The following is a 24,547-nucleotide window of genomic DNA, read 5'->3' on the forward strand; positions in this document are numbered from 1 at the left end:
CTGCAAATATTACTAAATATCTAAAAATTTAATCGTGATACAATAGGAATAATAAGAATTTTATTAATTCATAGGTAAACGTATACTTAAGTAATGATAGTATATACATCATTAGCAATGTTGTTATGGATATTCGCAAAATGGTACGCTTTATTAATACTTGTACACTGATTTAATGTACTACATGTATTACATAAAAAATTATTTGCAATACATAAATTTTACAATATACAGCATTTTATTATTACAACCTTTTATACCTTTAGAAATAATTAAACTATCGGTACAATCTACGAAAATTATTATTTCGATGAATACACTTTTCAAATTTTATACATCTTTGTTTAATTGGATTTGGAATAAATTTAAACACGAACAATGGCAAAATGGCAACTTCCTCTTTCCATCATGGCGATACTTCCTACGAACAGTTCCTAAGTTTGCCGAGAACACGGCGCGACATACAAATTCTATAACACTGGTTGAAATCGTCGATCTGTATGCAACCGTGTATCGATGCCAGTAAATGCAATGTTGAGTGGGTATAAAGGTGAGCGGTGGGGTTAGGCACGGGGGGAAAGAGGCAAAGGAAAGGTAAAGGTTAGAAGAGGTTATGAACTCTAACCCACGGATGGTTGACGAAGCTTAGTTGTTGCTATGAACTGTCCAAATGACGCGTAGTCATATCAGACGTCGTTGTTAATAACAAAGGTAAGTCTACACAAGAATTATTTGTTTACCTTTGTTTAGTTTTTCGTTACCCTTCGTACGATAAAGATATATGAAATCCAGAACGATGGCTCGCCCACGTCGTACCAATCTGGGCACGTCCCGCTTAATGTGTTACACAGTGTAAAATGTTTGTATATTTTCTATGATGCGGAATGTTAGTAAATAAAAGATCACGTTCGTGTAACGATAGAATAGCGATCATATGATATTTTGACATTACCGTCGTGCAATCGCGTGTTCCGTCGATAATAAGATTGCTTTGTTAGTGATTTTATTTGCTTCTTACATAGGTGTATTTTCCAGTAACCTCACGTTTTTATCTTGCATTTGATTTAAACACAGTACCCGTGTTTCGAAACGGATACAGACAATTAGATTTCCTTGTCATAAAATTGATTCGAACGATCGAAGACGAAGGAAAAGCTCGTAAGAAATGTTAAAACCTGGTAACATCGTTTCTTATCTTTATGAACAAAAGCGGATGACGTCATTGTAAATTCTTGCAGAGTGTGACGCGTAAAACAATGAAGAAATTATATACGATAACATTTAAAAGAAACAAAAAAAAGAACGATGCACGATTAGTAATGCAATTTAACGCAGCGAGTAGGATACGAGTTAAATCTGTGTCGATGCGGTGATCAAGTAGGTAGGAGGTAACCTTCGGACCCACGAGCGACCTTTACCTGTGAAGTCCGGTCGTATAGAAATAATTACTCTCGAGTGACTATTCTTCTTCACTGATGCTGTTCCAAGAAATCTTTAGCTGACTAGAAATGACCACTCGAAAGGTTATAAGGCAATGTAGTATTTTTAAAAGGCAGTGCATTATTTAACCGATGAGAATAAAATAATTATTTTTAATATTCAAACGTGAAATCGCTTCGGTCAAAAGTATATCAAATCATTATTATCGTACTTCCTTATTATTGTATGATCGACGGTATTAAAAATAAGATCAATATCGGTTAAAAGCTTTTCCTCGTTATATTTTCAAGTACTTAAATTCTCGATTGATTTTGAGACAATGTTAAGAAAATATTAGATATCTATTACAAGAGCCAGTATTTGACGAAAGGTTTCTTGTAGAAACCAAAAGTTAACGTTCATAGTGTTGCTCGTTGTCCAATGAACACACACATTGGAAAAAGAATTTTTATATAGTTCTGAACAATAGTAATGTACCCAGAAAAGTAGTTAATATCTCGCGTATATCTACATTTACGCCATTAACCGTTCGTGTTTGACATATTCTCGATTGACGTCGCGACCTCGAGCCTCAACCGATAAGTCATCGCGGGCGTGTATTACGTGACATAACCTGTAACGCTCGTCGAGAGGCCACTACGCGGTCCTCCACGGCGAATGCTCTCGCTCAGGTAGAAAAGCAGGCAAGCGGGGCGAGAATGCACCTGGCCGGTGTGTCTTGGCGGTACACGAGAGAGTGACCTGCCAACCTGCCAGTACAGCGAACGGTCTGGCTGCGTTCACCTGCGCAAGGTTGCCTTTAAACTTCGACGTGGTGTTTTCGTGTCCGACCGCGTTCGAACAGAGCGAAACGACTCCGTGCGCCGCAAATGTGTCGTTTTCTCGTAGCTCTCTTCACCGTTAGTCTCGTTAAAACATCGTTCTTTTGAACACACAAATATATTCCGCGCGTATTACCGCGTGGCTGGCTACGTTATATTTTCAGAACCGTGCGTGACCCGTGAGAGCGCCACCGCCGACACACGCAAATGCGGCGATACAGGTCGACCCAACAGGTAGTGTATTGTGCGTATCGTCCTCGAACTTTAATGTAAGACACGTCGCACGTATTCTAAAGGTCGGTGTGAAAGAAACGCAAGTTGTTTCATGGGATATTCCCAAAGGCTCGCGTTTCGATCAGTGTAAAATGTCAAAATAAGTAACAAAATTTGTTATGAAATCGTAGGCTACTACGAGTTTCACACTTTCAACTCGGGTTGACCTTTTCTACGTTAAATAACCATATTTCGATTCGTTCGATGGGCATCTCATAGTGGCGCACCAAAATTCCGTTAAAGATACCGTCTCTGAATCACGCACGATAAAGACACTCGGCGATAAAATGCGTTAATATTTAACGATGACACGTGTCTAAACAGGTCGATGGCTCGAGTTTGAGAGGAAAAAAGAGGACAGGTGTCAAGTTACCGAGTCGTAACATTCTTAATTACGAAAAAAATGACGTTGAATTTCAAGCGTGACACTTCCGCGAGATCGGATACGTGTAGTATGTATTATTGATCACGAAGATAGTGCTGTACGCGCGACGACGTTTATTTAAATGTCCCGATTCCGATCGTAAGAATTTTTAATAGGTTATTTCGTTCACGTTGCGAAAGTAACCGTGGTTCCTAAGTTGAAAGTTTATCGTCGTGATTAGAAAGGGTGAAAGAGAACGTTCTTGTAATACGATGCAACGAGCGCAAGGTCTAAGAATGTTAACTATTCGGGAACAACGGTACAGGCGCTGTTCCCTCGTGTTACTGCACTGGCATCGGTGGTGACGAAGTCGAATCACGAGTGTATGGAAATGGACCATTCGCTCTATGACAGCCAGCGTAGCATGGCTGCGGTATCGGCATGCGCCTAACCGCGTAGCAACCTACGAACCGAAGAACTCCGGGACCCATCTCTTTCACTTCTTAAAATGGTAGGAGGAAAGGGTTGCGGCAGGTAGGGGCGGGCGGCAAATGCTCCAGTTTTCATTTTTACACCGCCGCCGATGCTTAAGCCTTTAAACGATACACTCCGTGTTGCCTAGATGGGATCGGACTATACATGATCACGACTTGCCCGCTCATATTCGATGTAATACTTCGTTTTAATATACAAATAGTTATGCAACCTTTACGAAAAATATTGTATTTTCTAGGGGTAGCATTTCAAGTTACTTTTCTTACCTAATACCTTTACCGTTGCCTGATAAATATTTAATCAATTATAATTACAAGTGTTCGTTTTGAAATGAAACTGTTTCCCGTTTTTTTTCTTTTTTTTTTGTAAGAGAGGAATCGATAGGAGATAAAGATACGTAACGAGTAAGAAAAACGTATAAATATAAACACGGTCTTTACACGTCGTTCGTAGAAAGGAGTTTGCTTTCTACGAATATTTTTTATCCGCCGAACTTTACGTCATTAAACGACATGTGAAACGACTGATTGTTTGGGAAATACGTAACGCGCGCACTGTGACATCAGCGTAGAAATATTTTCACACGCATCGATGTAGGTATAAAAGCATGTTTAATGATTTATTTTTTTTTTTTTATTTTTTTTATAGAGAAATGGACAGGGATCATAGGGAACAACGCGATCACGATAATTTAAATGAAATCGAGGGGGAACGAAAAGTAGGAATGGATTTTCGTAATTTGTCTCATCACCATGGTGTGGATCATGTAGCTGATGTCGAATCGGAGGTGCTTGTCATATACTTTTTGATAAATGATAAATGAAAAATTTCGATTCCTTTTTCTTTTATTACAGCGAGACATGGAAGTTGATCAAAACGATCGCGTCGAGAGTCTACACGATGATAAAATAGATCAAAATTTAGGAAGGAATTTTCACAATTTAGCTCATCATCTCGCTATGGTGCGTTTTCATTCTATTAAACGCTAAGAATAAAATTGTTTGTAAGTTTTCGATATATTTTCAGAGAGACATGGAAAGAGATCAGAACAATCACGTTGATAACGTACACGATGAGAAAGTTGACAACAAAATGGGAAGAGATTTTCGTAATTTGGGACCTCATACAGGCATGGTTCACTTACACTCTGGGATTGAGCATTTAAATAATGTCGATGTAGAGGTATGATTTTTTTTTACTCATTTTGTCGCAAGTTTCGCGTAATTGCGTTTACACGTTGTATATTTATTTTATACTTGGCTGTTTTTCAGGTAAAACTGGCAAGAGATGTTCGTGGCTCCTTAGGTTTAGGACTATCATTAGAATTGTGTGTGGTCTGTGGGGACAGGGCCAGTGGAAGACATTATGGAGCAATAAGTTGCGAAGGTTGCAAAGGTTTCTTTAAACGTAGTATTCGAAAACAATTGGGTTATCAATGCAGAGGAAGCAAAAGTTGCGAAGTTACCAAACACCATAGAAATCGGTGTCAGTATTGTAGACTTCAGAAATGCCTTGCAATGGGGATGAGGAGTGACTGTATGTCTGTTTGGAGTATCATATGTAACACTGAAATGTCTTTTATATATTTGATATTTACCGTAAGTCGTGCAAAATATGAAATGAAGATAAATCTTTGATATTGTAGCTGTTCAACATGAGAGAAAACCAGTCTTGGGTGAATCGGCGGCAACAAAAGTTGGGAATCGAAGTCCCAGAGTTAAACCAGAACCGCAACAACCAGTGTCTGAAACACCTTCGACTTGGGAACAACCTGAAAGTCCCAGTATGGAAGACCAAAGTAGTGATAGTGATCTCAGTGATGCATTAACATTAGCAAGAGAACGGTTACTTATTTCACATGCATTAGATAGCATGGCTAAGCTTATTGGAGATGTATGTATCATTTATGCGATATAAATCCATCTACACGATATTACGAATATTTCTATTTTGTATATTGCTATATGATCTATTCTTATTTAGAGCGTGAATGGTTCGAGCGAACCAGAAGAAGAATGGACTGGTCAGTTAATTTCAGAAAGGCATACGCTATTTGAATTAAGAGCACCTAGCCCAGCCCCTGCGTACTTATCTATACATTATATATGCGAGAGTGCTGCTAGATTACTTTTTCTATCAGTTCATTGGGCAAGAGGAATTCCGGCGTTTCAAGCGTTACCGTACGTAATCAGAAAACGTGGATATTAAGTAAAGCCGTGAACATGAATATTGCATTAAATCAAGTACATTTATAGGTCTGAAGTTCAAACAACGTTGGTACGCAGTTCCTGGGGACAGCTCTTTACTTTAGGTCTTGCACAATGCGCGTACACTCTGTCGCTTCCTAGTATTTTAACATCGATAATAAATCATTTACAAGCTAGTATCGCACAGGAAAAAATTACCGCTAGCAAAGTAAAGTCCGTCACAGAGCATATATGTAGATTACAAGATTGTGTTAGTTCACTTCATAAGCTACAAGTGGACTCTGTTGAATATGCGTACCTTAAAGCGCTAACGCTTTTCAGTGCCGGTGAGTAAGATAGAACTTTTCATTCTAATAATATAATTCTATTTTATACTTAGTCGACTTTCTTTTTCCAGATAATATTTTAGCTGGTGTTTGGCGTAAAAAAGTTGAAGTTTTACAAGAAGCCGCATGGACAGAGTTGCAACAACGTGTGGGATCTGACCGATTACCTCGCCTTCTTTTGAGGCTTGCACCTCTTCGTTCAATTAACCCTAGGGTTTTGGAAGATTTGTTTTTTGCAGGTCTTATTGGTAGGGTAAGCGTAGCTAGTGTTGTGCCTTATATTCTTACTATGCACGATTACAAAACTGAACCTGAAAGTCACATGGGGTGACAATTACTATCTGTGCAATGTAAGTCGTGACCTATCAAAGTGATACATATATATATGTAACGTGTATGTATATGTATCATTTCATATATATATACACGTTAGTGTTGAATGCCTTGAATATTTTTATACACTGACAAAGAAAGAAAGAAAAAACGAAACGAGGCAAAGTTAATCTTTATTTTTCATAAAAGGACTATAATTCTTTACATGCCTCTTTTAAAATAAAGGTGTCGAAACTCAGGGTAGTATTTTAACTTGTTAATCAGATGTAATATCTAATTTACAATATTCTGATTAACATTGTTTTTATTTATTACATATTCACTGCCTATTGTACAAAACTTTCCACGTTGCACGAAGATAATGTGTAAAAAATACTAATAGCAATATGATATACGTTTGTTACTAAAAATAACATCAATATCATTTACACTGCTATAGATTTATCATTTCGCTTCAAGTATAGCAGTATTATATGTTTAATATAAAAATACGAAATATTTTGTTACTTTTCAAGCAGAAGAACATATCTGGAAAGTTTTGTATTGGCACAATAGACTAAAAGAAAAAACGTGTGGGGCAATATCACTACACTTATAATTTATTATTAGTAAAAGATTAGCTCTTGACCGAATTAGTAATTTGGTATCGTATTAATTAAATTTCTAATTTAAAGAGTATAATTATTTTTATAAAAGATTATTAAAAAAGGATAGAGTACTTGTTTTTTTAAGTTGTTTTTTCAGTGTAATACAAATCTAAAAAAAAAAAGAAGAAGAACTTAATTACACGTACACTTCGATTTTTCGGAAGAATCAAAACGTTGATAATATTACTATTTCAGTTTAATCGATGCATTTCCGTCCGTCAAAAGAAGTCATTATACGTTTAGTTTTTATAAAAATCGGAACACAAATTATACAAATGTGTCTTTAAACAAAATATAAATTACTCGATTTGTTAAATTATATTATTTGAACATTTTAATTATTATCGTAAGACAGTACGAAAAGAAGATAATAACTCTGCATAAGTATTAGTACAAAGAAGTCGTATATTTCATCGTTATTAAAGACATTTCGAAACGATTCCTTAATTTTATTACAAGTGAGTCGAAATATGCACATGTTTTACTTATTTTCCTAGAAACAACTCATATTAGATGATTTATATTTCTAGATTGTGTTTTATTAGAGATCAAGTGCAAAATATGCATTGTGTTTAACGGTTCTTTCAAAATCATATAATGTGCAATAGTACTAATTCATGCAGAATTAAAAAGCGAAAATGTTCAGTAGTCTTAATGTATTTTCAACAGAGGGAACAGAATAATTAATTTTATGTCCTAAATTGAAAGGTTATATAGTTCAAGTAATACAATATTAGCTGAATTTATTATGTATCAAGTATTATTTACATTTTCGAAAAGGACAATAAAAGTATATTTTTTATGAAAAGCAGGAATACTTATCAGATTAGAAGAAGTGTATTAAGAATTAATGTATATGCGTTTACTTAATCGAATGTACATTTTATATCTTATTGTTAATTGTAATTATATAATCTACTATTGAATATAGTGGTAAGTGCATATACTGTGCAGTAAAAGTAGAGTTAGTGGTTGTAGGTTAAGATTATTGTTATAAAAACGATAATCTTGTATATTTAATGTTATTAATAATGTTTAGATCATTGATATTTTTCCAAAATATATATATATAGACAAGTCGTTAAATATTTTTAAACTATTCAGAACTGTTAATGTTCATAGAAACGTTTCTGCTGGTTATAATATTTCCATAAACATCTTCATAATTTATAAGCGTGTACTATATTTCGAGCAATGTTCAATATCTACTTAAACATAAGCATCTTTTTAAATTCGATAATCCAAAGATTAAACAACAATACAGTTTTTTACAGCTATTACTGTAAAGTATACTTGACTAAAATTTGATATAATTCTTAGAATATACTAATAGTATACAAGAATTTCGTGGCACTGTAGTGCACTGTATCAATGACGATAATTTTGCATATAATATAATCCTACATCTTCATACATGATATTGACCTTGATACATTGTATATTCCAGAAGAAATTGTTATGCATTGTACCACGTGTTATTATGTACTTCAATAGTTTAATGATAAACTAAATCAAAATTATCTTTCCGCAGTTCGTATATTTTGCGTAATAGAATTTTTACACGCGAAATACTTAAAGGACAATACAACTTAGAACTAATTTGATCTGTGCAAAAAAAAAATAAAGCAGTGTATGTAAATATAAAATGTGCCTGGATGAAAAAAAAAAAGAAATATTTATATTGAATATAGTAGTTTTGTAATTATGTAAGTCAATGCAAGAGACCTGAAGATTGTTGCCCCCTTCAGTTTTATTATATTAAAAAATGATGTATATGTATATATATGTTTAATTATGGTATAACATAAAATAATGCATAATTAAAACAAAAATATAAGTGATTAGCTTGTAAACTTGTCTGTATTTTTATTTAGAAAACACAATATCCAAAAAAAAAAAGTGAATAAAATGCACCAAAGGAAACGTGAACTTTACGAAGGAACCCGAATATTCGCAGTTTAGAGTCGTCCCTGTGTAGTGAGTCACATCCCAAGATTGCTCGTAGAGGCGCTTTGCCGCCATAGCCGCTTTATCCACTCGTGTTTGTGAATTGGGTTTTCGTATGAAAGTCGGGAGTCGTTGAGCGGACTTCGGTTCAGTAGTGGTCGGTCGAATGCACGGAAAGTATGGGCATGGAAAAGGTCGCGTTTGGTTAAGATACAATATTATTCCGTGTTTTCCAACGAGAAAATCAGTTTCCAACAGCGCCACTGAATATTTTATACTTGTGTAAAACCGGCTATTCCGCGGTCAGGTAGACAACTATTCCAATCTGTTCGATCTTTTGGAAGTTGGGTGACACACCTCCGACGAACTTTTATTCATGTGCTTTTCCTACGGGAAATACGGACAAAACCAAGGTTGCATGACAAATATCCGTGGACCTTATTTCTGACACAGTTATATGTACGAATTGTGAATCAGTGTTACACGTACCGTGATAAGCATCACTTGTAAAATATTATCGAGTGTTTCCACCAACAGTGTGAAATAAAATGGTATAACAGTAGTGGTTTTTCTCCCCCCTTGAAATTATGCGTTGCTGCCTCGTGGCGGGAAATTCTGTTTGAAGAAGCAAACGTCATTAGGTATGTTGAACCACCATGAAAAATTTACACTCATACGTAATCATCTTAAAAATAATCGACTGGTTTTTTGTTTCCTTAATTTCAGTGTCTCTTTTCTAATGTACTATTTGTTTGCATACGTCATACGCAACCGCTATTTCAAGTAAATCGTCCACCCACTCGATAAATCTCTATGAAATATAGATGGCGAATTTTGGCGGTGCTTATGAGTTTATGCAAATAGATCTCTGACGAGCCACTTTGTGTTTCATTTTTCTCATTGTGTTTATTTTGGCAATTTCCTGAATATTTGCAGTGTAACTTGCGTAACAGAAATTGCATTTCATCTCGTAGAAGTTGTTGGGAAACGCACGACATTACGTGTCTGTGTACCTGTCCATAAAATTGCTTTTTTTTTTAATAATCGCTTTTTTGCTGCACGTTTCTTTTCATCGGCAATCATACCCCTTCATTACAGACGACGAGTTTCATTAGTTTTTGTCTTCAGTTTTCAGCTGGCCTTACCCCGTGATTATTCTTTGGATATCGAATTTTGAGTTGCGATTAGGAAAATTCTTAATTTTGTTCGACGACGCGGAGCTCACACACGGTTTATCCATAACGACCGCTACTGGCTGTTCTCTTGCCTCCGAGAATTCTTTGGAGTTTTGGCTTTCCTGGAAGGCGATGCTTTTTCTCTTCTCGTCAACGATCTGATTAGAGCTTTCGAAACTTAGAAAAAGAGCAACGCAAATGCCGAAATCGGCACACAAGTGGACATTCTGGAGGTCTCTGTCACATTATTTTATTTTTTTTTTCGTATTCATGTTCTGGCGTTATTGCGAACAACGAATCGCTATTAATGATTTATCGAAGCATTCCATTCCGAATGGAACGATAAATATGTACATACCATACCTCATCGTTCGTTGTAGACTTCTGCCGTTACAATCATAACAGTCGTACATTATTAATTAATCTCGTATCGATCAAAACTCGCACAGTAATAATAACGAAGTACAATTACCGCTGTGTTTTAACGATTGATTTTCAACACCATTTTACGATACCTTTTTTTTATTGGACAATTGTTCCTATTATTTTCCTATTTCATTTATCTACACGCATTCCAAATACTGCACATATTTGATGCATACAATTAGTAAATCTTATTGATAATTTTTAAATGCACCAATCGCGTGAACTGTTTTGTAGATTTACTATAATCGATTAATAGTGGTTGTGTAATACGTAGAGTATGTATGCACGTACATACAATTGTATCTACGTGCATACAATAATATAATTCTATGCAGTTCAACTACATATTTTATGTAAATTATAAAATAAATTAATCCAACTTTCATTGCAAAAATAAAATATAATATTTCAATATTTTTATAATTAGTTGAGTAAAATCATTTCGACACATTATGATTTATTAAAATTTATAACTTTATTTATATTTTAAATTTTGAAGATTAATAGTTTTTTTAACTTAAAATGTTCAATATTAAATTATTAATAAAGGAATAAATTGTAAATTTATTAATGAAGATAGAACAAATTCTTTCTATATTATATTTTAAATTTTCATGATTTAAAAAAAAAATATTAAATTGCAAATTTTTAAATATTATATTATTAATTGAAAATTTGTTATATCAATAAATGAATATATAAAAATAAATAAAATAGTAGATAATAATTTTTAAAAATTATTATAATTAATAATTAAATTTTCTAGAAAAAATTCATTTTATTATAAATGTTATTGTAGGAGGTAAATTTGAATATAAAATTATAATTGATTATTAATAACGACATATCAAGTTCATAACTATTGAGAATTATTCATCGAATTTATGTAATATTATTTACTATTTATTGCTATTTTAAGAAATACTTTGCAATTGATCGGTAATAGATTTCTTACCAGATAACAAAATACACGTAAAGATTGTACACAACGCGTTGATATCTGTCGCGTCGCTCGTAGTAAATACAATTTAGTTAATACGAATCGAAGCTATGCTCTCCTCAATAATGTTCAAGATAAAGTAAGCGCCGTACCGTACGAGCGATAATTTCGTTCACCAATGATTCGTTTTTTTTTTTACCTACACTGTCACTCGTGTAGCGTACTCAGAAGTGTCGGGACGCAAGCACGCTATCGTTCTAACGTTTTCCTTATCAATACGACAGTTAAATCATCGTACGTTACCGCGTTTCCCATGAAGTGCTTCAATTTGTTTCGTATATTCATACTGTTGGTAGATCCTCTCGTATCGACGAAACGAATCCACCGGTGATACAACTGACGGTCAATTACCATTTTAGAAAGTGCAAGAGGTCGGCCGGCGAAGAGAACGAGGAGAATAAAAAGGGAAAGCGGAAACGAGCAGCGGAAACGGAGATCGACGTGTCGACGAAAGAGAAGGAGGAAGCCCCGGTCCTGGAAGTGAAACGAAAAATCATGGAACATACGCTCGCGAGATGCGAGAACCGGTTGCCAAAAGTTACACCGATCATGGACGACTACGAGATCAGTAATCACGTACTCGGTCTCGGGATCAATGGAAAAGTTGTTCAGTGTTATGACAAAAAGACGAGGGAAAAGTATGCGCTCAAGGTGAGAGATAATGTTGAGAATCCACTTCCGCGGAAATCGGCCGCCTTTGTTTCGTATTCGTTGGTTCTTGTGCAAGCTGTGCGCGGGAAAGTGAAACGTTGATAGATTCGATAATCCCCGCAGTGCCGCCACTCTGAACGAGGATTATTTGAAAACGTGAAACAATCGGGTATTTTTATTCTTGTTTCCCCTTTCAGCGAACGATGTCAGTACAGTGAAAACTCGATAAATGTCCTCAAGAGCTGTTCCGTGAATGATACATTTTTATCCCCACCGCTAGAGGGATCCCTCTTGAACCAGTGAGGCGAAGTGTAACTGGAGACGTTTAAATGCCCTTGTCAGTGTGACCACACTACTGTACAGAAGAGTTTTTTATTTTTTACTTTTTTGTTAATAAATATTTCACTATCATGTGGGTTAGATTTTTCTGATTAAAATGAAAAATGAGGAATAAGAAACACTGCAATTTCACCCTTATTTTAATATGCACGTTTCTGGAAATATTTCAGTTTGCACAAAATCTGAAATTGTGTGCCAAAACGTGTGAAATTTCGAGTGAAATGTCTCGGTGGAGTTAGGCAAAGGTATTTAATGGCACCTCCAAAACATGTACGTACTCGTATCTTCGCAAGGTCGGTGAATAGTACATTTATCGAGCAGAGGTTGCAGTTTCTGATCACTTACGGTACAGCGGAAGGGTTCCGTTTGAAAATAGCTACTTCCTATTCGATAAATCAAAAAGGATAAACAAAGAGAGAAAGACTCGCAAGTATCGTCCTTCCACGAGAAACAGGCACAGCGTGTTTACATCCCCACTCTTGCTGCAGTCCGCTGATTGGCTGTCGCCGATTTCGTCACTGTTTTCGACCAATACCTGTGAATCAGCGGACTGCAACAGGAGTGGGGATGTAAACACTCTGTGCCTTCTTCTCGTAGGACGATGCAATATTTAATTCAATATTATGCTACCAAATATTGACCGATTTGTATCGTGTTTAGTCTCATTTTAATCAGAAAAATCTCCCCCGCGCGATAGTGAAATTTTTATTAACAAAAAGTAAAAAATAAGAAACTTTAATTCGGTTTCCGATCCATCTTTTTTCTTTACTGGTTCTTTCTATGTTCGAGGCGTCGGTAAACGACAAATTCGAAAAACGATTCTATTTCATAAGTGTTCCTAATCGTACCCGAAGTAGTGACATTTATCGAGTTTTCACTGTAGCACACAGGTATTGGCATATCGTGTGCGCGCGCGCGCGTGCTAAAAAGTGTTATCGAAGTCCAGTGGCTGCCGTTCTGTTTCTCATTATAAATTGCAACATTACGAAGGTTATTATAAAATTTCATGCACGAACGATCGCACAGTGTTTTAGACGTACGGTTATAAAACCCAGCATGTTCGAAACGTACGCACAGGGAGAGCGTCAGGTATTATTTTTATGTTACTGTTCGGTAGCATTATACGCCCGAGATAAACGTAACAATGTAGTTTACGAGAGTTTCGGCTCTTATCAAGAGACACGAAAAGTACATGTGTTTTTCTTTTAAGCGTAACATGACACGGTTGCCCTTGGTTATTTTTGGAACAACGGAATATGATGCTCCAAGGACGAGCCCGATATAAGGCGTTAAATATGCATGTTTAACGCGCATTTAGAAGATCGCCGATCCCACGATGTATCGATACCTACTTAACGTAGCGAGGTACGATCATCGACTAACGATGTCCAAGCGAGTCCAGACCTGCGAGTCATCCTCTATTTATATTCGATGATTTCCCGTTCGGCGATTCCGACCATGCGGTGGTATCGCTGAGGAGGCCAGCTCGCGCCTCTTATTTTCTCCGTATCTCCTTGGAAAAATTTCGTGGATCTTCGTGTTTGTGTCTTACCGCGTGTGGGTTTGTTGTTCTTGGATCCCTTAATTCGTACGGGAAATCTCAAAGAGTAACAGAAGTGCCGTCGAACGGAAGAGTTTCAAGACGAAATAAACGTGACTTTGGTATTGAAACGAAATCGCGGAAAATATCGTGAATTCAAAAACACGCTTTATTTTGCTACTTTCCCGGCGCGAGTTTTATATTCCATCCGCTTAAAAGGATTGCTTGAAAATGCGCGTGCATGCACGCACACTTTTTTCTTGTTTACCAGCAGCTGAACCGACAGCTTGACGTAGGTTTTACAAAAAACTGTCGATTACAAATGCAGATACATAGAATGCCAATGACCGATTGCGCGAATCACTTCAAGTTCCACGCGTAAACATGTGTGTCCAACTACCTTACGATTTATTACGATTTTTAACAATCAGTATTTAGGAAGAGCAGCAATTATTTACCGTGTTAACGACCTCGCCGATTTCAACGGCCTTGAAGTATATTGGTGGAGGAAGTTCGTCGAATTTTCCGTGGCAAAAAATAAATATCGTCCATTTTTAGTTTAAAGATATAATTAGTGGAAACCTGAGATACGAAACCACGCCTTTGCAAACACGAGGTTGAAACGATTCTGCCCATACGCGTAAAACGATAGTTGCGTACAGAGTTCAAATTGGTAGAATAAGCGTCCACCACTCTGATTGATTCTACCAATCAGAGGCCTTACGTCTACGACAGGTACAAATTATTAATCCAGACACATTAACGATAATTATTTACGTTAGTGTCGACCTCATCGATTTTAATAGCTTCAAAGTGTGTCAAAGGGAAGTAGTGTTGGATTGCAGTAGAATTGACGACACTTTATTGCAAGCTTTTATACAGGGTGTTTGGCCACCCCTGGGAAAAATTTTAATGGGAGATTCTAAAGGCTAAAATAAATAAAAATTAAATTAAAAAATTTCGAATCATACCAAAAAAATTACATTTAGTTACAGGGATCAATTACAAGCATTTTTGGTGAACAGGCGTACCCCTGAAATCCTACCCACTTTCGAGAAAAAAATTCGAGTAGATACTGAAATTTTTAGACGAAATTAAAAAATTTCAAATCATACTTAAAAAATTATATTTAGTTACAGGGATCAATTACAAGCATTTTTGGTGAACAAGCATACCCCTGAAATCCTACCCATTTTCGAGAAAAAAATTCGAGTAGGTATTGAAATTTTTAGACGAAATTAAAAAATTTCAAATCATACTAAAAAAATTATATTTTGTTACAGGGATCAATTACAATAATTTTTGGTGAATAGACCTACCCCCGAAATCCTACCCACTTTCTAGAAAAAAATTCAACAAATTAGTATTCTTGATTTTCGTCTTATTTTTACCTCTATTTTATTTTCTAATTATTTTATCTAATTGATTTATCTTCTAATTATTTTTTGTCTTCCCTATAAAATTAATGATGTCGTTAACATGGTAAATAATTACCAAAAATTCTAACATGATTTTTTTTTTAATTGTGCAACGAAATGTGCATGTTTCGTGCACGATAATTTATCGACAGAGCCATTTATACTTAACAAAACCAAAACTGATGGTTGTTATTGATTGCCGCGGCGACGCATAATGCCTTAATTCTTTTAAATTATTTATCTAATTATAATTTGTTTCTTTCGCGCTCGAAAAAGTAAACACGCGCAACAGAGAGTGGGGGAGTAGATACACACGTATGACTGAATGGACAGAAATAGCTGATAAGCACGAACGAAAATATGTCATTATTTATATAATAACAATGATTTCATATTTGTTAATGTTGAAATAACTAATACTTTCGAAGGTATTGATCTATCAAATAATCCAGGATTAAGGATACGCAGGATTAATATCTTTTTAAATAGATAAAGAGTCCAGTTGTTAGAACAATTTATATCCATGCAGTTATCGTGATATATCGCCGTCATCCATTTTTTTTCATGTAATACAAACGTGTCGTGCAAATACTGTACATAAAGATTATTCCGATTCGACTGTTTTCAATCACAGATATCATTATACATGTATTTGATCTCGACAGATAAACGATGAAACATTTATATGTGGGAATATGTGTACAGTATCGTTTACAATTGTATCTACACGTTACGTAATTATTTCATAACGCCATAATTAAATACCTCACCTGTGGCTTTTATTCAGGTTATGCAACAAATAGAAAAAATAATATACAACGTGTTTTAGAAATACAACATTTCTTTTTAATATGTGTATATCTGTTAATATGATTGCGTCTAAACGATTTGATAGATTTCGCAGAAACCTTATATTTGAATTCTACTTATATTATTATCTCTAGATCTGATTAGATTTTGAGCAAAACCTGTTCTTGAATAATAACGGTTATTTTCAGTAGTCTTTTGGACCTTTGATGTATATTCGTTGTTCATAAAAATTCTAATATATTTATAAATATTATTTTGTTTGAATAATTATTATCAGCAATGTAAATAGTACTAAAATGTCGTATCTGAAAATATTGAGGGGTCTCTGTTAATCTAAGTTATAGAGAAGAATATACGACAGTGACGTGTACGAAATTATTTTCGAGGAATTGATAGATAGGATGACCATAGTAATGGCGGTCATTAGCTTACAAAAGCTGAGAGGGGTTACATAAATGAGAACGCGGCAGAAGTAGCATGCTGTAAAATAAGTACTATACCATACATAATAATTGCGCATACGACGATTTATTCCCTTCTACAAAAGAACTACGCGAGACAAAATTACGTGGGATTAGTCGAGGGGTTAAACTTGCGATTAAATGGTAGCTTATCATCGTAGCACGGAAAGAAGTTTTAATGGTAATCTGTTACGTCGAATGGATCGAATTATTGGAAATGAGCCACGTAGATTGGCGAAACGGTTTGAATTATATCGCTCGGCCGTGAAGATATGCGACAGCAAGGACAATAATTTCGTTATTCGGGCAACGTAATTGGAAACTACATAAATTTCTCTCGTGACCTTCGAATACTTCCGAGACATCGCACCGAGGAGTAAAATAACTTTTACACCGCACGTCGGAAGTTAATACATTTATTTTATACGAATTACAATTTTTTGATTCAAACATTTACTTTGCTAGGTCAGTTTTGTTCAATGCCAAGTGAATTTATGGAACGGTGTACAAAGAATGTAGTCATTGATTCAAGCGAAATGTCTCGAGGTATAGACCAAGAGAAAGCTATCATATTTCAGCGCGTAGTCATGAAAAAGTCAATATTTGCAGACGTCATGGTACACCGGTGCAACCTAGTTTTCTCATTACAAATTCCCCTTCGTTAATTGATTGCCCGCGACTAGCCAGGCAGATTGTTACATACGCTGCCATTCGCTGTTTTACGTTTCAGTTTTCTTTATTCGCTGCGTAGCGGGAAGCACTTTAGTTTTTGTCTTTCCGTTTCTCAAGAAAAATGTTCGTTTCGCGTAGCTCGGCATTCTGTCGATGGAATCTTAACAACAGGAAGCGAGAAAAGTATTGCGAAGAGTTTATTTCGTACATCGATGAACGTTAAATTTTTTATTGTTCGCGTTAACGACTTAAACATAACCTCGTAACCTCATTAACCTTTTCATTGCTGCTTATAAATGTATGTAAAAATGAAATAAAGAAATAAGAGATCATACAGGCTTGTCAGCTGCTAACTCTAATATCCAAAATAATATTGTTATCCTCGGTTATGTATACTTGAGTGCAGCGGTTAAGAAGTTAAGATTCTCGGACGTAGGCACGTCCGTATTTTTCTGCCTGTAAATTATTTATTTATCTATACGTTTATATCGAGGACAGATGAACGTCTAAATCATAGAAAGCGTTTTCCTCAAAAAATAAATAAAATAATCAAGTACTGGCAGCTGACCATACATAGCTAACCTAAAAAAGAAGGCTGGATAATATAATGTACATTTTCGCACGCATTTGCGTCACGTTCGGTTTAATAACACGTCACACGGTTTCTTTTTCTGCGTAAAATACCTTGGCGTAGGACGACGAACATAATCCGTTCATAAAGCTTGTTATAATTCCACGTGCATGTTCATCTGCTCGTCGCGTCAATGCGTATATATATGACATTTCATGAAATGCTAATCTCATTATCACATAATAATACGAAATGACATCTGTTCGCGACGCGTGACGAACGTATTTTCATTTAAGAACGAACCCGGTGAACAAGTATGGGATGTTGCACGTATTGCATCTCGTTAACAATTAGATAATGTCGAAGCGTTAAAAACGTACACGTAATTCGTTGTTTGTTCGCAAACGATTTTCCCGCGCTTTGCACTTGGCTCACTAATATCGTCCTATTCTATGGGAAATAAATTCGAATAGAAACCGGTTTCCACTTTCTTTTCTGGTTCGTTTCTCGGACTTTGACTGCATTTGAATAGTTTTAGGACGGAGAATATATACAGCGCTGTAAAAATGTCACCTAACCACGAAACTCTTTTTCTTCCCTTTTTTCGTTACTTTTTTTTAAACAGCTTATGCATGTGCATAATAAAATGTTCGAACAGAAAAGGTATAATGAATCACAATGAAAAATATACTTCAGCATCGTGCTACATATTGTAGAAACAACTCAATTCAGAAAGAAAATGGAACAGTGTACGATATACCGTTAAATTGTAACAATGCTTCTCATCGAAGGAACTGAAATAAAAGACATTTGAACCGTGCCAATAGCAGTTTTGGAACATTAGATAATGCCTATGTTTGCTCTGCCAATTCTTTAAGCTCGACTCGACGATTATACACGGTGTTCGGCCACCCCTGGGAAAAATTTTAATGAGGGATTCTAGAAGCCAAAATAAGACGAAAATCAAGAATATCAATTTGTTGATGGAGGCTTCGTTAAAAAGTTATTAACAATTAAATTTAAAAATTTCAAATCGTTCTGGAAAAATTATTTTCGGCTGCGGGGGTCAATTACAATCATTTTTGGTCATTACACATACCCTCGAAATCCTACGCACTTTCGAGAAAAAAATTCCTTACTGAAAATCTAATTAGGTGCCTTTTTTCGACGAAAAAAAAAAATTTCAAATCGTTTTGGAAAAATTATTTTCGGTTGCGGGGGTCAATTACAATAATTTTTGGTGAATAGACATATCCCCGAAATCCTACCCATTTTCTAGAAAAAAATTCGTGAAGGTGTGAAATTTTTCGACGGAAAAAAAAAATTTCAAATCGTTTTGAAAAAATTATTTTCGGTTGCGGGGGTCAATTACAATAATTTTTGGTGAATAGACATAACCTCGAAATCTTGCGCATTTTCGAGAAAAAAATTCAGTACGGATAGAACTTTAATTGTTAATAACTTTTTAACAAAGCCTCCATCAACAAATTGGTATTCTTGATTTTCGTATTATTTTGGCCTCTAGAATCCTCCATTAAAATTTTTCCTAGGGGTGACCGAACACCTTGTGTATTTTAAGCCTTAAATTGTGAGAACAATGTCTTCTACTGTTTCACAAACGTACATATTTTTGGAAATACTTTATTACGACCCTAGAATTTTTATCGATCGATTTATTTCATGTCTTTAAATCCGATTGAGTTCGGACAATTGAGCAATAAATTCAGTATAATGGATACGTTGCATTTGTTGACCGCTAACTTTAATCGAAGAATGTTAAGTCACGAACGTCAGTGTTTCTCAAACTGTAGATCGTGGACCACTGAGGATTTGTTAATATGTTGGTCTGGGTCCACGAGATCTCAGACGAAAAAGAAACATATTTCATAATTAATTCTATTCCGACGCACGATACCTTAATTTAATGTTAAATCTTGAAAATAAAATATATTTAACAAATAATTTAAGTAGGTTCGCGAGGCAATGAAGTTTGAGAAACATTGAAATATGTTCTAAATTCCGATATAACGACAATGCAGCGTCAGCTGGTGGATCACTCACCAACATTTTTAAAAGCACATGACAAATTTACCGATATGATCATAAATTTTCAGAGAAATTTTTAAAAATTGATACGCCCTATCTCATGTTTTTTTTCACGCTAGAGTTACAAATTATACGACGTTCTAATATTTGCAAGTCATACAGTTATCGCTTCTCATGTTTATTCCATGTTGATTTTCACTGATTACATCATTTCGTTTGTTCAAGAATTACTGTTGGCTTTATGGAACCTTAAAGTTTGTAAAAACCATAACATAAATACGTACATTTACGTATCATAACAATCCATTATTTTAAACGTATGTACTTTATATTTGTAGGTATTATATGATTGTGTAAAGGCTCGGAGGGAAGTTGAATTGCATTGGAGAGCATCAAATTGCAGACACATAGTCCAAGTTAAGGATGTATACGAAAATTCGTACAGCGGAAATAAATGTTTATTAGTTGTTATGGAATGGTAATTACATATTTTAATTTGATGATTTCATTATGATATAAAATATTAATTGCAAAGGAGGAATTAAAATTATGTTTAATATTCTTCAGCATGGAAGGAGGAGAATTATTTGAGAGAATACAAGACAGACAAGATGGTGCTTTCACCGAAAGAGGTAAGGAAACTAAATTCTAATTCTTTAATATTATAAATCTATAACATGTGACAATTTTCTTATTAATTTTTGCATTTTTAGAAGCTGCACAGATAATGTATGAAATCTGTGATGCTGTAAAGCATCTACATGATATGAACATAGCACACAGGGATCTCAAACCAGAAAATCTCCTCTATTCCAGACCTGGTACGTATTTTTATTTCTTTTTTTTTTCTTCTTCTTCCGACGGTATTAGATGTTATTATAAATATTGATAAATGCAAGTAAACATATTAAGAAAATATACAATGTATATTTCATTACAACTTTGATAACACATTATGTGCATTTTCAGATAGTACTGGAATATTGAAGCTCACGGACTTTGGTTTTGCAAAAGAAACGCATTTGAAAGATACGTTGCAAACACCATGTTATACACCATACTATGTAGGTAAGTTGTGTTAATAGATCGAGTTTTATTTACCTTGAATGAACCTTATGCTAATAAAGGAGAACCTCTAAGTACAAGTTAAACAAACGTACTATTTTTGTTTGCAAAGCACCTGAAGTTCTGGGACCAGAAAAGTATGATAAAAGCTGTGATATTTGGTCACTTGGAGTTATAATGTATATATTGTAAGTTGATACATTCACAGATACTTTTAAACTTACATTGAAGCTTACATAATGTGCCAATATTACGCATTGTTCTAGATTGTGCGGTTTCCCACCTTTTTATAGCAACCACGGTTTAGCAATTTCACCGGGCATGAAAAAAAGAATTCGTCTAGGTCAATATGATTTTCCAGCTCCTGAATGGTCGAATGTGAGCACAGATGCGCAAGATCTTATTAAGGGTATGTTGTGTACAGACCCAGCTAGAAGACTGCAAATCGACGAAGTTATGCGAAACAAATGGATCTCGGTAAGAATTTAATTTTTATTTTTGTAAAAATATTAAAAGGGAAATTATTTTATTATCGTTTCTTACACAGAAACACACGGAAGTACCTGCCACTCCATTGCATACCGGGCGCGTACTTCGAGAAGACGGAGAGCTTTGGCCAGAAGTTCAAGAGGAAATGACACGGTCTTTAGCTACGATGCGTGTAGACTATGATACAGCTAATTTGAAACAATTGGACCACACAAATAACGCTTTATTAATTAAACGCAGACGGGCAAAACAGTCAAATGCCGTACCGCCAGCAGCTAATCCGACGCCTGCTTCCTAGGGAGACGCAACTAGAACCAGTCAAGACTGGCGTATTTTTTTACATAAATGCGTAAGGTATAGCCTAATTATAATAAGAATTATTTTCTGACGATTACGTTGTACGAAAAATGAGAGATTACAAAATTAGATAATTTTTAAAGAAATATACCTAGATCAAGATACATGCGCGAGAAACGAAAACTCAAAGGTAATGATCCAATGAATAATTGCATGAATTTGTAACGGTATACATTTGTTTATCCCCGTTAAGAAAATCTTTGATCGCTAATAGTTCTGAGCGAATTAATTTAAATTTTAAAAGCACTATCATACGTATAGAAATTAACAGTGGAGTGCATACTTGTAAAAGTTAGTTAATAACTCTTTAATCATGGTGCATTTTTTACTGTCCATAGTAAAAATGATACTTTAAATGGTCTATTACACTGTACAAAATTTAGTATCATGATGTGGCCGTGAAGTATAAATTTGTGTTACAGTCTACGCCTATCGATAAAACGGAGACAATAAAACGTTTTGTCATTTACTGGTGCATATATAGTACAATGATATACGAGAACAAACTGGAATATTCAAGATATTTCTTACATGAAATAATGTGTAACAGTGTTTCTTGGCCTATACACGGCAGACATACTAAATGTCTGTCGTTTAAAACATGCCATTTAGCAGTTACTATAACAAATTCCTTATCAGTTGTTTACTTAAAATATATTTTATAAGGTTCAAAAAACATTACACGCAAAGCGATATTTTATATATTATTTTTAAATTATTATCCCGTTCTTATTTATCATAATTGACGTATAAACATGGAATACTTCCGATTATAAGCTTACGAATTTGCAGCTGTGTAAAGCTAAAAATCACACGAGTCACGAATGTTTGATTAAACGATAATACAAACAAATGTACTTCGAAGTGATATTTTGACTGAGGCTGAATATATATAAGTATCTTTAAAATTGATTTAAGGTGCTAATATATTTTGCTCTAATTGTTTTCTAAACATTCAAGGAATATGATCATTTTTTTTTTAAACTACATTCTAAAATAAAGAAAACCTATAATAATTAATATGAAACCTAGAAACAAAGATGAAAACTTCATTGAATAAATGTGGTAATTATATTTTACTAGATATAATATAAAGTAAAATCGAAATGAATTTAGATGAAAAATTAATACGAGGCCTTAATCAATATGAGGTCAATTTCGAACGTAGAACTATATAATTAAGTAGTTTTATTAGATGCAGATTCAATTTCAGTCAAGTGGCGGTCAAATCTCACAAGCGTGTCAGTGGTTTTTTCCCCGGGATGACTGATATGTTGTAAAATGTAAATATTATATGTACGAATTATTTTTAATAAGATTATTTGTATCTGCACTAATTATTAATTATTAGTAATATTATTAGTAGTCCTTCACAGTTTATAAGTATTCGAAATGTTTCATGATTGAAAGAACCGATCTTGTGAGTCAGGGTTGCTGAACTTACCCCCCTGTCGTCGTTGTACTAACCCTACCATTAGTCTAGCAGTCCACCCAGAGCTGAATATTCCTGCCCATCGTTAAACTGTCCCCATCATTAGTCTGGCCATTCTTCTCGATAATTACACTGGAATTTTGTATGTGTAGATACAGGTATCCAGTTATTTAAGAGTGGGGAAAAGCAGTTTGACTTACTGTGGTTCGCTTACTTGAGTCCCGCGGGACGGCACAGGGGCAATAAGAGTCGAACCGCCCATCTATCTATCTTGCTCCCTTGCTCTCAAGCAGTCCAGACGTGTGTGTAACTGCCGCGACGAATAGCGAGCCAGAGTTCAATGTGTACGTGAGAATAGGTGTACCCCTTCCACTTTCCTCGCGTTCCTGCAACGGGACTTCAAGTCAGCGGAGAACAGTAGGGGCCTTCAGTATTTCGCACCGTGCGAAGTAGTGGGAGAACGAATGAGTGTTCCTATTGTTTCGTTGTTTCTTCCCACCACTTTGCACGGTGCGAGATATCGAAGGTCCCCCCACTCTTCAAAAATCGAATTCAGCTAATTTTTCTGACTACGCTGATCACGTAATCACACAGACGCAAGCAAGGTGGGAGTAATTAGGCGGCAAAGGAGCAGCGTGTGGCCTGCGGGCCACAGGTTCGGCAGCCCTGTTGTGAGTGGTAAATTGCACGGAAACAGAATGACTGAGTTAACTTGTTTCTACAGTTCTGCGTTATTAAATAAAGATTATTCACTTTAAAAATATTTAATTAGAAGCGTTGTACTTCTTTTATCTGTTTGTAATAATCAATGATACGTTTGTCCTTATGCAATGCCTGTTTGAGAACTGTGGAAACAAACGTTTTACGATATAAATACCATGTGATGGTTGTTCAGCTCTTATATTTTAGCGAAAACAATAAAACTAATAGTTACTAAATACGTATAAAAATTGTTGCGAATTTTAATTCAAAGAAAAAAAACAACCTTAGAGCTCTTTTAAATGAAAATTGCAAATGTAGTTCCTGATATAATATAAAAAAATTGTTGCATTGTTGTATCCGATAATATTGCGATAGTACAATTTTCATAGATTAGAATGGTTATATTATAATAAAGGAAAATGTGTAACCTTAATTCGGGCTGAAGTGCAGTATTGAAATATTTTTGTAATGGATTTAAGTCTGTTGGTTTGCATTGCATTTATGAAACTTGACAATAAATATACAACGTAACGTTACTTA

At 35.0% G+C, this 24,547-nt stretch overlaps 2 protein-coding genes across 13 annotated transcripts; both read left to right on the forward strand.

Annotated features, from left to right (window-relative positions):
- The first annotated feature begins 557 nt into the window (after window positions 1–557).
- On the forward strand, window positions 558–8,583 carry LOC143341317 (orphan steroid hormone receptor 2-like). Of its 11 annotated transcripts, none has more exons than XM_076764172.1 (9): window positions 558–711; window positions 4,042–4,180; window positions 4,248–4,355; window positions 4,420–4,575; window positions 4,665–4,953; window positions 5,039–5,286; window positions 5,377–5,573; window positions 5,649–5,926; window positions 5,998–8,583. In XM_076764172.1, the coding sequence occupies exons 2-9, from the start codon at window positions 4,046–4,048 to the stop codon at window positions 6,255–6,257; spliced, it is 1,671 nt and encodes a 556-aa protein (XP_076620287.1). In that variant the 5' UTR covers window positions 558–711; window positions 4,042–4,045; the 3' UTR covers window positions 6,258–8,583. The 11 variants fall into 11 exon arrangements, with proteins under 11 accessions (XP_076620287.1, XP_076620293.1, XP_076620292.1 ...); XM_076764171.1 differs by lacking the exon at window positions 558–711 and adding an exon at window positions 1,626–2,505; XM_076764173.1 differs by lacking the exon at window positions 558–711 and adding an exon at window positions 1,626–2,495.
- A 331-nt stretch (window positions 8,584–8,914) lies between these two features.
- On the forward strand, window positions 8,915–24,412 carry LOC143341319 (MAP kinase-activated protein kinase 2-like). Of its 2 annotated transcripts, XM_076764182.1 has the most exons (10): window positions 8,915–9,494; window positions 9,982–10,261; window positions 11,814–12,105; window positions 20,301–20,440; window positions 20,530–20,594; window positions 20,676–20,783; window positions 20,932–21,030; window positions 21,140–21,215; window positions 21,294–21,504; window positions 21,575–24,412. In XM_076764182.1, exons 2-10 carry the CDS (start codon window positions 10,227–10,229, stop codon window positions 21,812–21,814), a joined length of 1,266 nt encoding a protein of 421 aa, XP_076620297.1. In that variant the 5' UTR covers window positions 8,915–9,494; window positions 9,982–10,226; the 3' UTR covers window positions 21,815–24,412. The 2 variants fall into 2 exon arrangements, with proteins under 2 accessions (XP_076620297.1, XP_076620296.1); XM_076764181.1 differs by lacking the exons at window positions 8,915–9,494; window positions 9,982–10,261 and adding an exon at window positions 11,471–11,742.
- The last annotated feature ends 135 nt before the right edge of the window (window positions 24,413–24,547 follow it).

The sequence above is a fragment of the Colletes latitarsis genome, chromosome 4 (genome assembly GCF_051014445.1).
Source record: "Colletes latitarsis isolate SP2378_abdomen chromosome 4, iyColLati1, whole genome shotgun sequence".
NCBI classification, from domain to species: domain Eukaryota; kingdom Metazoa; phylum Arthropoda; class Insecta; order Hymenoptera; family Colletidae; genus Colletes; species Colletes latitarsis.

Coding starts and splice junctions, on each gene's coding strand:
- LOC143341317 (XM_076764168.1), top strand. CDS start 3,407: ATGGTAGGAGGAAAGGGTTGCGGCAG. Junction 4,954..5,038: donor GTCTGTTTGGAGTATCATAT/GTAACACTGAAA, acceptor TTGATATTGTAG/CTGTTCAACATGAGAGAAAA. Junction 5,287..5,376: donor TGGCTAAGCTTATTGGAGAT/GTATGTATCATT, acceptor ATTCTTATTTAG/AGCGTGAATGGTTCGAGCGA.
- LOC143341319 (XM_076764181.1), top strand. CDS start 11,573: ATGATTCGTTTTTTTTTTTACCTACACTGTCACTCGTGTAGCGTACTC. Junction 12,106..20,300: donor GGGAAAAGTATGCGCTCAAG/GTGAGAGATAAT, acceptor TTATATTTGTAG/GTATTATATGATTGTGTAAA. Junction 21,216..21,293: donor GGAGTTATAATGTATATATT/GTAAGTTGATAC, acceptor GCATTGTTCTAG/ATTGTGCGGTTTCCCACCTT.